This window comes from Spinacia oleracea, chromosome 6 (genome assembly GCF_020520425.1).
Source record: "Spinacia oleracea cultivar Varoflay chromosome 6, BTI_SOV_V1, whole genome shotgun sequence".
NCBI lineage: Eukaryota > Viridiplantae > Streptophyta > Magnoliopsida > Caryophyllales > Amaranthaceae > Spinacia > Spinacia oleracea.
This window is the reverse complement of record NC_079492.1, coordinates 103,917,930-103,934,207: the sequence shown is the minus strand read 5'-3', so window position 1 is coordinate 103,934,207 and position 16,278 is coordinate 103,917,930. Positions and strand designations below refer to the sequence as shown.

Here is a 16,278-nt window from a genome sequence, read left to right as displayed (position 1 = left end):
TGTAACTAGTAAGGTATTACTATCGACATTTACATGGAACATAATGTGAAGATACAGGTAGTGTCATTATATACTAGCACTTAACTCATGACATCGTACCAAAAAAGGCATTTGATTTACAAGAAAATATCATTTCAGAATATCAAGTTGTACAGCTTTCTGCAAGAGGTCTCACATGCTGCACTATATATATGTAATACATATCAACACAGCTTCAAAGTAAAAGGAAAACATAACTTTAACATGTAACTAAAACTTCATTCATTGAAGGAAGATAAGGACAAGCGTTCTAACCGCCAACACCACCTCAAACCAAAAAGTAATTAAACACATGATAGGGGCTGCGGTCACTAATCACAACAAAGATCAAAGGAATGGGATAGAGAACTAAGATCAAGCGACTGATAATCCATTCCCCCCACACCAAATGAGAGAATGGCACCAAAAATGAATCCTTCAATTTCTTACATTTTCTTGCCATCAGCTTCAGCAGTCTTCAGTGCCTTCAATGTTCTGTAACCATTATCAGTGCCAAAAATCCTGCAACACGGGTAGTCGTCATAATGTTATGTAAAATTCCAGCTCAAGAATTAGTCAAGGCAAAGATCACCAACAAAAAAATAAAATTTGCAGCTATGCAATTAGGAATTTTTCTCATTTCAAGAATGGGAACAATTCAACCATGACTTGGTTAGCCTGATGTGATTACTTGCAAAAATGTAACAAATATGCAGTGTAGCACCAACTAAGAAACTCAAAGTCCAGGCAAGCTACCAGAGCCTAACGTCCACCAATTGCGACGTCATATTCATTCAGCAGCTTTACTGCCGAGTTATTTTTGTTTTGTTTTTTTACTGTAATGTTTCTGTTCTCATATATCGTGTAGATGGGATTATATGAATCAACATTACCAAGAAAGCAATGAACACTGAACCGAATTACTTGCAATTCAGGCCGACTAAAGAACTAAAATGGGAAATAACAGGGAACCATGCAAATAGCATCCAGTTTTGTACAATCTTCAAAAACGATGACTTGAAGTCTAAAGAAGTAAAGGAATTGAGCAGACCTTCTCCTGTCTTTGCAAAAAAATAAAAATAAAAAGAGAACAACCTTCCCCTACTAACTATCTGGATTTACGACTGATATTTTTCAGTCCATTAAGAAATAATCTGAAGCATCTTAACTGATGATGCATAAGCAATTAGCAGGCCAAGGCCTTCAGTTTCTCAGAAGTAGGTCAAGTCAAACATAATCTGCTTTTATCTACATGCCTTTTTCCCCCCCATGGCGACTAATTATATCCTTACTCCCTATCACCAAAGCAAAGACGAACGATCTAGCAGACTCACTTAATACTTCATTCCAAGGAGTGCAATTATTTTAAATTTTAATCTCCTCCATGAATAGCTATCGTTTATCAGGAAACTTTAAAAAAATGCTTACCAGTCCATGTACATAAATGTTGATGAGTAGTTCCCAGACTTTGTAAACAACAAGCGGTGATGATAGTCATGAAAATCGGAACTGCACAAGAAAAAAACAAAATCACATGACATGATACAGACAAATAACTATTTGAATTGACTTGATAGTAAGAAGTAAATTCATAGGCAGACCCTCCATATAACGGAATGAAGTTTGATGGGCTCCAAGGAAAGTGATAGCCACAGTGTGCCTCAACGGTCTCAAGCACTCTAAGGACCATCCACAACCAGAGAGTAAACAAATGGGGACCTGTAATAGCAGGTCCGACAATTGTCGCAAAGCCAAGGAATAGTATCTCAGCAGGATGAGCATATTCAGAAGTCAGTCCAAATGGCGTAGCATACCTGTATATCAAAATAAAAAAATAAAAAATTCCAAATGAGAGTCATGAATCTGAAATAATAAAGAATCCCAAAAGCCTTCAAAATCTGACTCACTCATGGTGGACACTGTGAACATGCTGGTAAAGCCACTTTGTATGCAATATCCTGTGTCCCCAGTAAAACACAAAATCTTCAAGAATGAAATAAAATACTATCTGAGGTACCACTTCTTTCCTGCAAAATAAAGAGCCAGAGTCAACCTAAAGATTGCATAGCATGGACACAAGCGTTGCACAAAACATAAGAAAAGAAAGTAAAAAAAAAAAGCAGCAGTGATTATCCAAGGCATCAAGACACTAGTCACTAGGTAGCATGAAGATTAGAGTAAACAAGCTACAACATAAAGAACCTGTAGATACCAGGATGGCAGGGGTAGGCTACTTCGCATCCCCATAGCTCTAAAGACAGGATACGATAAGAGCATCACCGGCAGATTCACACAAAAGTGGTACAACAGTAAGCGTGTGATGCATTTCTGTTGAGCCTCAGGTGGGTTATTTTTCGCCTGCAATTGACCACAACTAGGAGATAAGCGACCAACCAGAATGCTCATGATTTGCAAATAAGCAATAAACCATATGCTACATCTTTTATACTTAGTGCAGGAAATTGTAACATATATATCTTCCAATAGCCTATTTTTGTTCTGTAGGACATAGAGTTATAGCAAGTTTTGACTCATAAGGCAGAAAACAATTTAAATACTCCATATTCAATTACTTTTAACAACGTGAATGTCCAATGATCATCAATCCACTAAGAACAGGATAAATTTTCCATCACAAAGTACTCATAGGATGAAGATCTAGTGGCAGCAGTAGACTACAATTATTTAATAGGAAGTGAAAGGAAAAAGTTTTTGACATAAAAATCTATTTAAAAGCCAAGCATTCCCATTCTACATAGACAATAAGAAAAAAAAGATTGGAACCTGAATCTTGTATTTGCTAAGGTATCCTCCCCTCTCAAGCAATATAAAAGGGAGTCCAGATAAGAAGAAGACACTCTCGTGAAGGATGAAACTTCCAACGCAAGCCAATTGAAAGTCGCTGAAATGAGTGACCAAATACTGCAATATAAGGTGGACAAGTTAAATATAAATTAAATTAGGGAGAAAAAAGATGAATAAGGAACTGGAGAACAAAGACAGGAGAACATATGACAAACCAGCATGTGATACAGAGAAAAAACAGGATGTTCCAAGCAATGAGCAAATTGAATTAGTACTACATAAGCACCTGCACAATGCTTACTGCTAAAGTATGGAGCAAGGCACGGAATGAAAGAAGTGGACACTCTGGACAGATTTGGCAAAGTCTAGCTTAATGAAGTTCTAAACAACAGAGCAGAGGGTAGCACCGTAGCACACACAAGCCAAGGAAAATCACGAGCACTGGCTTACTGAAACTGCAGGTTATGCTCATGCTTTATTAATAGAGAGGAATGCAAGAGTGTTATACCAAAACTTGTGTTAAAAAATCTAGACATAATTGGTTATCCCTGAGCCTCTAGCTGTATTTCACTGAGGCTGTTATTTGTGGCTAAGGTTCAGCACAAGATGGGATTCTAGTGTGAAAACCTTCCTAGAAGGATGCCTTCCGGGTGCACTAATGCTGATGAGGCATAGTTTTTTCTGCACTCGATGTTTGTGATTTATTTGATGTTCATTTGGAATGAAGCGGCTTGCTATCCTCTAACTCATCAACATAATTCTAGTTTTGGTGTTCACGGAATTAACTAATTGATAAAAAAAAATAAAAAATAAAAAGAGGTAAAACCAGCACCTCCCCTATCTTCTGCACACGGCACACTGCCGTATCCTTCGAATTTACGCTCAAAAAAGTTGGCTAATACTCACTCAAGATTGTGATCTGAATATCAAATTTTGTGTTAGGAAGAAATTACTGCCACTATGATGTTAACAAAGCTAACTGAAATAAACCTTAATCGAAAAGGATTAAAACTTTATGAACAACTAACCAAGACAGCGCGTGGGGGAGAGAGTAACAACTAGACAATGGCCTTCCTTAATCCTTAGTATTTTAAAGACTCTTCAATTCTCAGCCTACTTCCAATATGCTTTTACCTTCCTTTAACTTCTTTTCAAATATACTCAATCCCTAAGCTCTTTCTCTTTCCAAATAACCTTCATTCAATTCACCTTATCCTTGCATAAACAAGATTACACATAACCAAAGCTTTCAACGAAGCTACATTAATGTACACTATTGATGAGTTTTCAATTTGAGATATGATTTCGATTACGAATCTCACTATGACAAGATTCTCCTGCATTCCTGAATTGAAATATAGTAATAATTGTAGGACTTTGTGTATCTCTAATGAGTTTCGATGATTCATATACCAAAATAATCCTCATAATTCACCATTTCTTCCAACAACGAGATGATCTTGCATGTAATACAATAAGTATGCAAAATACACAATAAAATCTAGAGCAAAAAAAGTTGAATTTGCTAATCTCTTTTTTCCGACAGATTAATACAAATGTCAAACTAATTGCCATTCCAATTAAAGAGTAATGCTAAAAAGGACTTGACCTAATGTAATCGCATAAACAAACCATACAAATTCTAACTTCGACGAAGCGGAAAACTCGAGAACATTGAGATTAATCAGATATTGTTGAAAAACACCAGAAAATGACATCAAATATAAGCTTGAGAGCATAAAAAATTTCGTAAAAGAAAAAGAGAAATGACCTGCCATCCAGATTCAAGGAGCGACGCCATGAGAGACGAACTCCGATCTTCCGAGGGGAGGGAAAGAAGAGAGAGAAAGAAGAGTTTCCGAATTTGTGATACTCCGTATGAGCGAAGAAGAAGAAGAAGAGAGAGAAAGAAAGGGGGGAGACACAACTGTCAAGTGGGAGAGGGAATCTCTGAGGACTTCCTGCGTTCTCCTGCCCCTATATTTTTCTCCTGTACTTTTAATTTAAGTAATTAGTCCCTCTTTTTTTTTGGACGAGAAAAATTGTGATAAAAATATCTTCATTTGCTTTCAAATGTTGATTAATCTGATGACGTAATTAACTAATTATGGTGTTAAAAGGTTTGAAAACAACAGGTTTAGCTTTTTATTTTAATTATTTATTTATCTCTTTTTGGAAATTTCTACTTTTATGTACAACCAGTTGTACCTTAAGGTACAATACAATCAAAACTAATTTTGTTGGCTCATTTACATAGCCGGTTACAATAAATGGTAAAGAATCTTGTTTCTTTGAAATATATGATAAAATTGGAACAATATAAACATACGAGCAAATTATTTTAAGGATCCCATTTCTTATATATTAAAATTTATTTTTATTTTTAAGTTTTAACACATTTACACATTAGGGTTGAGTTTGTTTTTATGTTTGACTTTTTCAATATATAGATCGAGTAGAACAAGAAGAACAAGACAGTAAGGAGTATATGAATGGTCATATGATGCTTGTTTGGTTGTACATAGACAATTATCATGTTTTGAAAAAACGTTGTTTTTAAGGAAGTGCACCAAATTATTTGGTTGATTATGAAATTAACTTCTCATAACAAATATTCGAAGTTCCACTCATATAACGGAACGTAGATAAATAAGCAATTTCCTACTCTATATAATTTTGTCAACCAAATAACTTTTCAATCTTCCATTTCAACTTGTAGGTCAATCAAACAATTACATATATGTAGTTGACAAATAATGCTCAAGCCCTCCGTATTCTCATTAATATCAATCGTATGTACAATACATCGTACTTACCTAAATCCTATAGGATATATATTTAGGTAACATAACATAAATAAGACTCTTTAATATTAACATAATATTATATCGTAACATCTCCCTCAAGGTGGAGCATGAAGATCTCGAATGTCCATCTTGCCAAGAAAAAACTCAAATTTCACCTTTCCCAAAGCTTTTGTGAAAATATATGCTAACTGTACCTTCGTAGAAACATACAAAGGACAAATGGTCCCCTCTTTGATCGCATCACGAATAAAATGACAATCTAACTCAATGTGCTTCGTCCACTCAAGAAGCACAAGATTATGTGCAATATGCAATGCTGGATGACTGTCACAAAACATACTCATACCTTGCTTGTGCGCTACTCCCAAATCTCGTAGTAGTTGCTTCAACCGCTTCAACTCACATGTCAATGCTGCCATCGAACGATATTCTGCTTCTGCAGAGGAACGGGAAACAATATGTTGTTTCTTAGTCTTCCAAAACACAGGTGACAAACCAAGTAACACAAACCAACCAATCAATGAACGGCGAGTCAAGTGACAACTTGCCCAATCCGAATCACACCAACCTACTAATTGCAATGCGCTGTCAGAACGGAGAAGAATCCCTTAGTTCATACACTTTTTCAAATATCGTACTACTCTCAGAGCCTATTCCCAATGTTCCTCTTTCGGTTTCTGCATAAATCGGGACAGAATATGTGCGGAGTATGCCAAATCTGGCCGCGTGACTGCTAAGTAGATCAAACGGCCAATCAAGTGTCGATACTTTTCTCCATCTGCTAAGGCCAGTTTGTGGTTCTGCTCCATCAGAAAATCTGCAGGCTTATCACCTAACTGTAACACCCTAATAATTCCTTGCTTTTTATAGAACATTTTCCAACTTAAAATGAAGGAAATACTAAGATATTACCGCCACCGTGATAACGGATAAGGCTATTTACCTGAAGTACGCAGCGGAATTTAACTAACTTTCAAACATAATAGATAGTTAATGACCATCGTACAACTCAGAACCATTTAGGCCCAAAACCAAAATATTAAATAGTTTAAAATCCGTTAACTAAAAGTTTAAGTAATTAATGTAGCCATGACTAGAAAATAATTATAGAGTTTATAAATGCGGAAGAGAAACAATCTCTCAAACTCAATCCCATGACGATAACTTCTCCCGCAATTTATCTCTACAAACCTGTTATTTAAAATCTACTCCCCAACAATGTAAATGCAATGATGGATCATCATAGGGTCATTAAGGTAAAGGCCATGACCGAAGGAAACATGAAGCACGAAGTCCGCGAAAGCTGAGTACGAACAAGCTAAAATGAAATCCTAGTCTAACATGCTTCACTCAACAATATAATAGTCCACATGCAAAAGCCTTTTAATAACAAGTAATCATGGAGACAAGACTCGACACTTGACACGACTCTTTAGCTTCGAATGGGTAAAAATAAGTATCCATAAAAGCAAGAAAAAGGTGTTGGAAGCCAACCACACACCAAAATAATAAATAAATGTCGGGTCATACCGATGGAATTCCCGCGCTTAAAAGAAAGAATGAAACAATGTCTTGTATCATTCAAGGAGTACAAGTTTGTCGGCAAGACTCCCCCCATTGTTCATACTCAAGGTATATACGTTCCAAGAGTTTTGAAGCTCATTCGGGTTGCACTTTACGTTAATGAATTTTATGCACAAGGTGAACTCAAGACACAACAACAAGTCATAAAATACAAGCAACCAAACAATGACACTTCATTTTAATCTTTTAGGACTTGTGATCAAACATAGGACTCAAGTTATATGATTACCCGTCACATGATTAGACGCTCCGATGTCGTGATATTTCTCAAAGTCGAAATATTACCCGTCACATGATTAGACCCTCTGATGTCAACTATCCATCGTAAGTCTATATTACCTTGTAATTTGGCTTTAGGCTTAGATAAAATATCAACAATCTGTTGCACTTGCTCACTAGAAACTCCAACGAGCCCCTGCATAGCTGCTTTCCCATGCCCGTGCACTGCAGTACCACTGTTTTCTGCACTACCCGTTGCACTTGCTGCTGTCACGGCATTAGCTCTAGTTGTAGTCTCCAAGCCATTGTCGCGTCCTCTTCCTCATCGGCCACCAGAGCCTTTGCTGCCCCTTCCTGGTCCTTTTCCCCCTCTTTTCTTCTCGTCCCACCAATCAGGGAACCCAATTAGTTGATAGCAACACCCCACATCATGCCCCTCTCTATTACAATGAGTATAAAACTTATCACTGGTGTCTCCGTACCTCGACCTACCCTTTTATTCGACCTTGAAAGCTATCACAATTTCCTTCTCTTTGCCTCCTTTCGCACGTAGACGCTCAATGTTTATCACCGTTTGATAAGCTTCATCTATGGACGGAAGAGGTGTTAAGGACAACTGTTGTGCACATATGGCCTCGTAATGGTTCTCAAGACCAATCAGAAAGTAATGTAAGTGATATTCGACACGAATATTAGCTACATGTTGTGCAATGTTACATTTGCAGCCACCGTATGAACACTTAGGGAACCTAACATATTGCACTAGTTCCTTCCAAATCTTGGACAACCTGCCGTAGTATTCTGTTACTGTTTCCGACGATGCCTGTTTGCACTCACTTTGGGAAGTCTTTAGATGGAAGATGTGTGTACCACTCACCATACTAAATCTCGTGCGCAAGTATAACCACAAATCACTTGCAATATCATAGTCCTCAAGTGTAGACCTTAGATTTTCCTCAACTATATTAGTCATCCAAGATACTAGCAGAGAGTTGACAGTTATCCAGAGTTTTATCTTGTGAGGGTATGTGGTAGGTTCAACAATCTTACCATCAAGGAAGACAATTTTGAATTTGGAGATCATCGATCGTCTCACCGCATTAGTACGTCCATTCATCATAATTTGATGCACCTCTCAACTTCACCGGCGTACTCACAACCCCGGGACCATCACTCGATCCAAGATAGTAATCAAGATCAACCGTTTGTTCAACCTTCTGCTCCTCATCTCCGACCATGTCAATGTGGAGAGAAAAAAAGAAAATCTCAGACTCTAACAATTACAAAGCAGTACTCACGTTTCTCTAGCAAACAATCTAAGTGTCTGCTTCTCTCAAACTCCAGAATTTGTGAATGTGGCTCACGTATTCTGCTCATTCGTTGCGGAAAAAAAATAGGGTTTTAACCGAGGCTCATGATACTAGGGGTGAAAGTTCGGTTTTCGGTTTGGATTAAGGCCCAAACCGAATCCAAATCGAACTAATTCGGTTTTCATTTTTTGAAACCGAATCCAAACCAAATCAAACTGGATTTTATATTTTCAGTTCAATCCAAACCATAATACCGAATTTTCATGGGCCTTTCATTTCGGCCTGTTTTTGGGCCTATATTATACCTATTTTTAGCCAATTTTTGGGCCCTTGTTATACTTTTCTATCTGTTTAAGCCATAAGAATTAGGCCTAAGCTTCTGTACCTTCTTATTCGGTTTTAGTTTGGTTTATTCGTTTTCAGACTTTTCAGTCCAATCCAAACCATAAAACCAATTTTTTTTTAAAAAAATCTCAGTCCAAACCGAACCGAATTTCTTATTCGGTTCGGTTTGGTTCCGTTTTCAGTTTTTTCCTATTAAACTTTCACCCCTACATGATACCATGAAAAATAATGCTTAAGCCCTCTATATTCTCATTAATCTCAATCGTATATATAGTACATCGTAGTTACGTTACCTAAACCCTATAGGATACATATTTAGGTAAAAATAACATATATAAGACTCTACAATATTAACATAATACTCCCTCCATTCCTAAATGTTCTTCCCGTTTCTATTTCGGGCGTTCCTACATGTTATTCCCGTTTCTATTTTTGGACATGACTTTTTACCATAAATTTCCTCACCATCCCTTATTTAATTCATTCATATTTTCCCATTCACCCACCCAACCCCACTTTTATGATTTTTTATTACTTCATTAAAAATATCTTCTTTCTCCTTCATTTCTTTATTACTTTCTTTCATTACTTTATTACTTTATCTTACACTCAATCATTACTCTTACACCAAATCATTACAAGATTCAATTTTCTTAATTTTTACCCCAAACCTCAAATGGGAAGAACAAAAAGAAACAGAGGGAGTATTATATCATAGGAGTAGTTGAATAAATTTATTATTAATATTATAATTTATTACAGCTTTGCAAATTAGTGGTCAGTGTATTAATAACGTGGTCATTGATACGAGTTTGCTTCTTCTTTTTTTTTTCTTTTTTTTTTCATAAGATGTGGACATAAGTACTAAGTAGGACCTCGGAATTATGAGTGGTTTTTTCCCCTAATCAGAAGTATATCATTACAACATGACTTTTTTCATCTACCATATACCGATATACGTAGTATCTCTTTGGAAAACAATATTTTTGTTAAGATAGAATATAGGAGATATTATATTGTGAATATTCTGTAGAGTCATAAATATGGTATGTTACCTAATATGAGTCCTACATATGGTATGTTACCTAATATGTAATTTAGGGTTTAGGTAATGAGTTGTACTATATATATACGTGTGTTATTAATGAGAATGATACGAGATTACACAATATTTGACAATTTTCGTCCCTCTTCTTTTGGGTTCAAGCTCTGGAAAATGACTTGGCCATTATAAATAAGCATTTTATCATTTTCTAATATAGGGAATAGAAAAGCATTACTAAAATATTCTACGTATGTATAAAAATAATAATTAAGCATTCCATCCATTTTCTAATATAGAAATGCACTACTAAAATCATGCGCCGATCAATATATACTCCTCCGTCCCTTAATACTCGCACTAGTTTGACCGGTGCGGAGTTTAAGATATTTGAATTGACTTATTAATTTAATAGGGTTTGTTGATAGTGGGGTATTTTTTTTAATATAGTTAGTAGAAATGTGTAAGAGGTGGGGAGTGGTGAGTGGGGGTGTGAATTTTTAAATGATTTTTTTGTAGGGAATAGGGGTGTAGGTGAAGTTAGTAAGTGTGAGAAATGATATAATATTGGTATAAATTTCCATTTATAGAAGCGATACAAGTATTAAGGGACGGCCCGAAAAGGAAAGCGGTGCGAGTATTAAGGGACGGAGGGAGTAGTTAATTGTGTACTCCGTATTTAGCTTATTATCAAATTTTAAACTAATTATTTTCAGGGTTATAAATTATTGTAAAAGACATATCCCATCTAGGATATCGCATAGTTTAGTATGAATTAACAGTTAACCAAGATGAATTTTAATACGAGCTATGGAATATTCCGTATTATAGAGTATACTAGATTTAAAGCCGTTTGACGCACGGATTAAATTCATTTTTTTATGAGAGTTTTTTTCAATTTTAAACAATAGTTAGAACAATGATTGTTTTATAATCCATGAGTATGCTAGTTTTAATGGCTCTTTATTTATCTATTAAAAAAATTCAAAATTTATCTCTTATTATCTTTTACCGGGTCTTTATTTATCTCTTTTTATTTATCTCTATTATCTTTTACCGAGTTTTATTTATCTTTTAAAAAACTTCAAAAAATTTCTCTTATTATCTTTTACCGGATTTTAATTTATCTATTTTTATTTTTCTCTTATTATCTTTTACAGAGTTTTATTTACCTTTATGTCTTATTATCTTTTACCGGGTCTTTATTTATCTATTTTTTATTTTTCTCTGTAACAGCCCGCCCTTAACGAGCTGCTTGCAAGTTACAATTAACACCTGCTAAACAAACTTTAACTCTTCAAACGACTTCAATGATTTAATCATAGGCTTAGCCTATCTCAAAGACACTAATTAAAACTCTTAAACTTAATTAAATATTAAAAATTTCGGCAGCATTTCCCCTAAATATGGACAACCTAAAATATTGCTTAGGATATTACGTCAGATCTTCTTTCACCTGCTTCAATTACAACATTCCAACATATAACATTTCCCAAGACAACACCAGGGTGTCACTGTGACAGCCCACACTTAATGAGCTACTTCTAATCTCACTTAAACTTAAACCAAACAACTTGACTAAACTACAACTCTAACACGGATATGTAATCCACAAATTATAAACCAAAAGCTTTATGAAGAAATTATACAGCCCAATAATAATCTCTAGAAAACTTAATTACATTTGACGAATCTGTATTCCAACCTTGGACATATAAGGCCCCTGGAGATCTCTACGAATCTTGAACCTGAACTGAGACCCGACTCTTGCTTCTTGCAAAATATTTTAACTCTACCCCCACCAGGACAGGTTCATTTTAGTTTATAATACATATGACAATTCATAAATCATGCGGAAAAACCATAAAGCCAGGAAAACATATTATTTACACATAATCATTTAGCATAGTTTAGATGCATACTCTTTGTTGCGTGCCCTCCCTAGCTGCGCCCGAACCGAACAAGAACAAGTCTTTAGGACTCCAAGTGTCGTCCCTCCGTAGATAGTCCACAGCACGTCCGGATCCGCCTTAAGATTGACCAACTAGAATCGCCCTTAAGGTACTTAGAATTTTCGGCACTTTATAGGCAATTGTATGACTGAATTTTGCTCTCAAAAACTCACTTTGAATACTTGAATGCTCGATGTAAATATGTGACCCTAGGCACCTATTTATAGAGTTATGGAAAAGGATTTGGAATCCTATTAGGATACTAATTTATTTAATTATAATCCTACTAGGACTCTAATTAAATAAACTAAATCTTTTAGGATTAGATTTAATCATATGACAAATCCCGGTAGCTTTAGGATTCGAGTAGCACACAAACACACACGCACGCACAGCAGCCCACGAGGGGCGCCATGCGCGCGCGCGCAGCCCGCGAGCTCGCAGCCCACTGCTGCAAGCCCACACGCTGCCGTAGCCTTGGCGCGCGCTGGGCCTGCCTTGCGGTGGGCCTGGCGCAGCCTTGGCTGGTGCGTTTGTGGCGCGCTGGCTTGCTGGGCGATGGCCCGGCTTCGTGCTGGGCCTTCGTCTGGCAGGCCTCGTCCGATGCTAATTCGTACGATACGCTTCCGATTAATTTCCTGATTCTGGAATTCATTTCCGATACGAACAATATTCAATATTTCCGATTCCGGAATCAATTTCCGTTTCGAACAAATATTTAATATTTCCGTTTCCGGAATTATTTTCCAATTCCGATAATATTTCCGATTCTGACAATATTTCCGTTTCCGGCAATATTTCCGATTCCGGCAATATTTCCATTTCCGATAATATTTTCCGATACGTACCATGTTTCCGTTTCCGGCAACATCTACGACTTGGATAATATTTATATTTCCGATACGATCCATATTTCCGTTTCCGGCAATATCATCGTTTCCGGAGTATTCATTTCTTGCCTGTGACGATCTCAGCTCCCACTGAAACCAAGATCCGTCGATTCCGAATATCCATAGATGGAGTATTTAATGCCATTAAATACTTGATCCGTTTACGTACTATTTGTGTGACCCTACGGGTTCAGTCAAGAGTAAGCTGTGGATTAATATCATTAATTCCACTTGAACTGAAGCGGCCTCTAGCTAGGCATTCAGCTCACTTGATCTCACTAAATTATTAACTTGTTAATTAATACTGAACCGCATTTATTAGACTTAACATTGAATGCATACTTGGACCAAGGGCATTATTTCCTTCAGTTCATAGAACAAAATCAGCGGAAATCTGAGTACACACGTCCAACCTAAAATGCATTTGATAGGTGGCTCAAAGTAATTTTTGTATAGTTTTTATGTTTTGACTTGAAAAACAACTTCGTTATCAAACTCAATTGAAAAACATAACTTGATAAAACGTTATAACTTCTTTGAAATCTATTTCGGGAAATCCTTATTATTCAAACAACGATTTAGAAAACGATACACTAGTATTACTTTCAATGACTTCAGACCTTACTTACAACATAGTTTCTAGTTTCACAATCACATCAATATAATTAGGCTCACAACCTAAGATTGACCTAGCTTTCCTCATACTCTTAATCATTTCAAACCATAACCTTATCAGACAATCTTCATGCGATTGCAATGTTATATAAGTTAATATTTCCAATCAGTAACAAAGTTATAATATGGAAGAAATAATTCATCCTCAGAGGGTTAACTCATTACTAATAGCACATGTTTCTCAAGGTATACTTCACATTTCACACCATTCGTTCAAAATAACACATTTCACACCATTCGTTCAAAATATGATTCAACGATCATTACACCAGGTCATTCTTGAAACTAATTAGCCATCAACTTTGTTCTAATATATCTATATAACTCATTCACAACATAATAACTTGTTTTATAGTTGGGGAAAGTGAACACGAATAGAGAGGGGTCACTATGACCAACTGTCTCTATACGGTGGGGTTCGTCACCCTCCAGATAAACATACGCTTGAAAGACTTAACTAGGACATGTCCATAACTACGGGTCTATCCCGCTTCTACGAGTCTACCTTTGTAGCACTTGCTTTATGGCCAAGCCTCTTTAACGGGTCTATCCCGCCGAACTACGGGTCAAGCCCGCTTACCACGAGTCTACTGATGTAGCACTCGCTTCCAAATATGGGTCAAGCCCATTTACCACGAGTCTACTGATGTAGCACTCGCTTCCAATGTTTTTCATCACCGATGCATCTGGGCACTATGCAACACATACACGGCTACTTTCCCCTACTTAAGCATTTTATTACCAATTATATATATATATATATATATATATATATATATATATATATATATATATATATATATATATATATATATATATATATATTCGCGTTCTTTAATCAACTATTTGCTTCTTTCTCATAACATTTCAAACTTATCAGAGTAATTCCTCAACTAATAAATCATCCTCGAGACTCGTTAAGTCCTTGAACTTACACCACTCACATCATAAATTCATGAATTCACTCCTATTGATTTATTCCTTTGATTAAACTTCTTAACCAACAAACTCATAATTTGACCTCAAAAGAATAACATCCTTAACTATAGTCCATTTGAGAATCTAATTGAATATTAAATAACCTCGTAGTATGATTTAATTATAAAAGTTAAATTAGGTGAGCTTAGTGTGTCTGAAATGTGTTTTAGAAACGTTTATATAAAACTCAATTACTCAAACTAAACTTTATTATTCATAGAAATTCCCACTAGTTATATCTCAAACTAATAGGTTTCAAAAATATGAAAACTTGATGATTTATTTTAAAGTATATCGTTATTCTTTACAATAATTTCTTTTATAAAACTTGTCAAAGATTCTTTTTTCTTGCAACTATCATCTTTTAAAGAATTCAAAACAAAACTAAAACGTCCTTAGTCATAGCCCTTCCAACTCTTAAATTCATTAAAACACTTAAACATTTCCCAAAAATAGTTTAAATTTCATAGTTCATAAATTAAGAAAACCATGCGAATTTAGAAAATTCCAAAATAAGGCGGCTTGTTAAGAATGATTATAAATCTTTGAAATGACTCGCTAAAGATTAATTAAAAGCTCAATTTTTATCATACTTAATATAGTTTAGAACTTCTCATATTCCACGTTAAAAACTCTTTCATTGTTAATCCTTGATTAAGAAAACATGTGTCCTTTAAGGAACCCAAAACAAGTATAATTCGGAAAATTAAAATATAACTCTTCTTGTAAAACTACCCCTTTTTAAGACCGTTTTCATTTAGGCATTGGTTTTGCTAACTCTTAGTTTTCGACCTCTCACAATTTATTGAACATTAAAAATTTAGGAACTCAAGTGAGATTACTCATATTCTTTACAAGACCTTACTTCACCCCTTTATGCACTAATTTCAAGATTAACCCTTATTGAAGGCAATCCTTAACCCTTGATTCTCATTCTCATTTTTACGTAATTAACCATGACACTAATTTTTCCATAATTTCAACATCTAGTACTCTTGATAGATTCGATTCCTTGAACACGTATTCTTCGTTCACAAACATTTCAATTCCAAATCCGTTTCTTATTTTTGCAAATCAAATCGAATATCATTTCATGACATCAATGAAGAATTCAAATCGAAACAATTCTTTTTTTATCGATTCAATAAATAATTTTATTTAAACAAATCAACAAACAAGGTTCATTTGCAATTCACAATTCAAAACATGCATTCATATAATGCATAATACTACTAATACTTTCCCATATATAAAACACAAATTATAGTTTCAAATACCTAAGATGGTTGGACAATGTGTACCTTGAATCACCACATATATAAACTCCAAGGCTACACACTTGGTCACGGCTCTCCGCATAATCCCGTACTTTGATTCACCTTAATCGCTCTCCACTCACTTACCTTAACATAAAAGTACATGAATCAATAAACTTTCACTTAACTTGAGCTAGAGCTCCATATAATTCTTTTATAAATCTTAATTCTTTTATCACGTATTCTATTTCAAGAAACCGATTTGAACTTCTAAACAAGAATTGTGATTTGAAAATCATATAGCTTGATAATATTCGATTCATAAACTTGTAAATGCGATTAAATCAAATAAATTATAATAGAAATATTAATTACACCATCATTTAGAAGAATCCTA

At 35.3% G+C, this 16,278-nt stretch overlaps 2 protein-coding genes across 2 annotated transcripts in view; both read right to left on the bottom strand.

Moving 5' to 3' along the window:
- Positions 1-93: 93 nt before the first annotated feature.
- LOC110787672 (methylsterol monooxygenase 2-2) lies at positions 94-4,814 on the bottom strand. Its single transcript, XM_021992305.2, has 7 exons — positions 4,595-4,814; positions 2,803-2,940; positions 2,231-2,376; positions 1,926-2,045; positions 1,620-1,832; positions 1,447-1,527; positions 94-540 (listed from the first exon to the last, which is right to left on the bottom strand). The coding sequence occupies exons 1-7, from the start codon at positions 4,622-4,624 to the stop codon at positions 465-467; spliced, it is 804 nt and encodes a 267-aa protein (XP_021847997.1). The 5' UTR covers positions 4,625-4,814; the 3' UTR covers positions 94-464.
- A 3,719-nt stretch (positions 4,815-8,533) lies between these two features.
- The window catches only part of LOC130463432 (uncharacterized), a 62,374-nt gene continuing 54,629 nt past the window's right edge, over positions 8,534-16,278 (bottom strand). The window contains exon 6 of the mRNA XM_056832565.1: positions 8,534-8,661. Coding sequence (XP_056688543.1) covers positions 8,534-8,661 — 128 coding nt within the window. The remainder of the gene's footprint in view (positions 8,662-16,278) is intronic.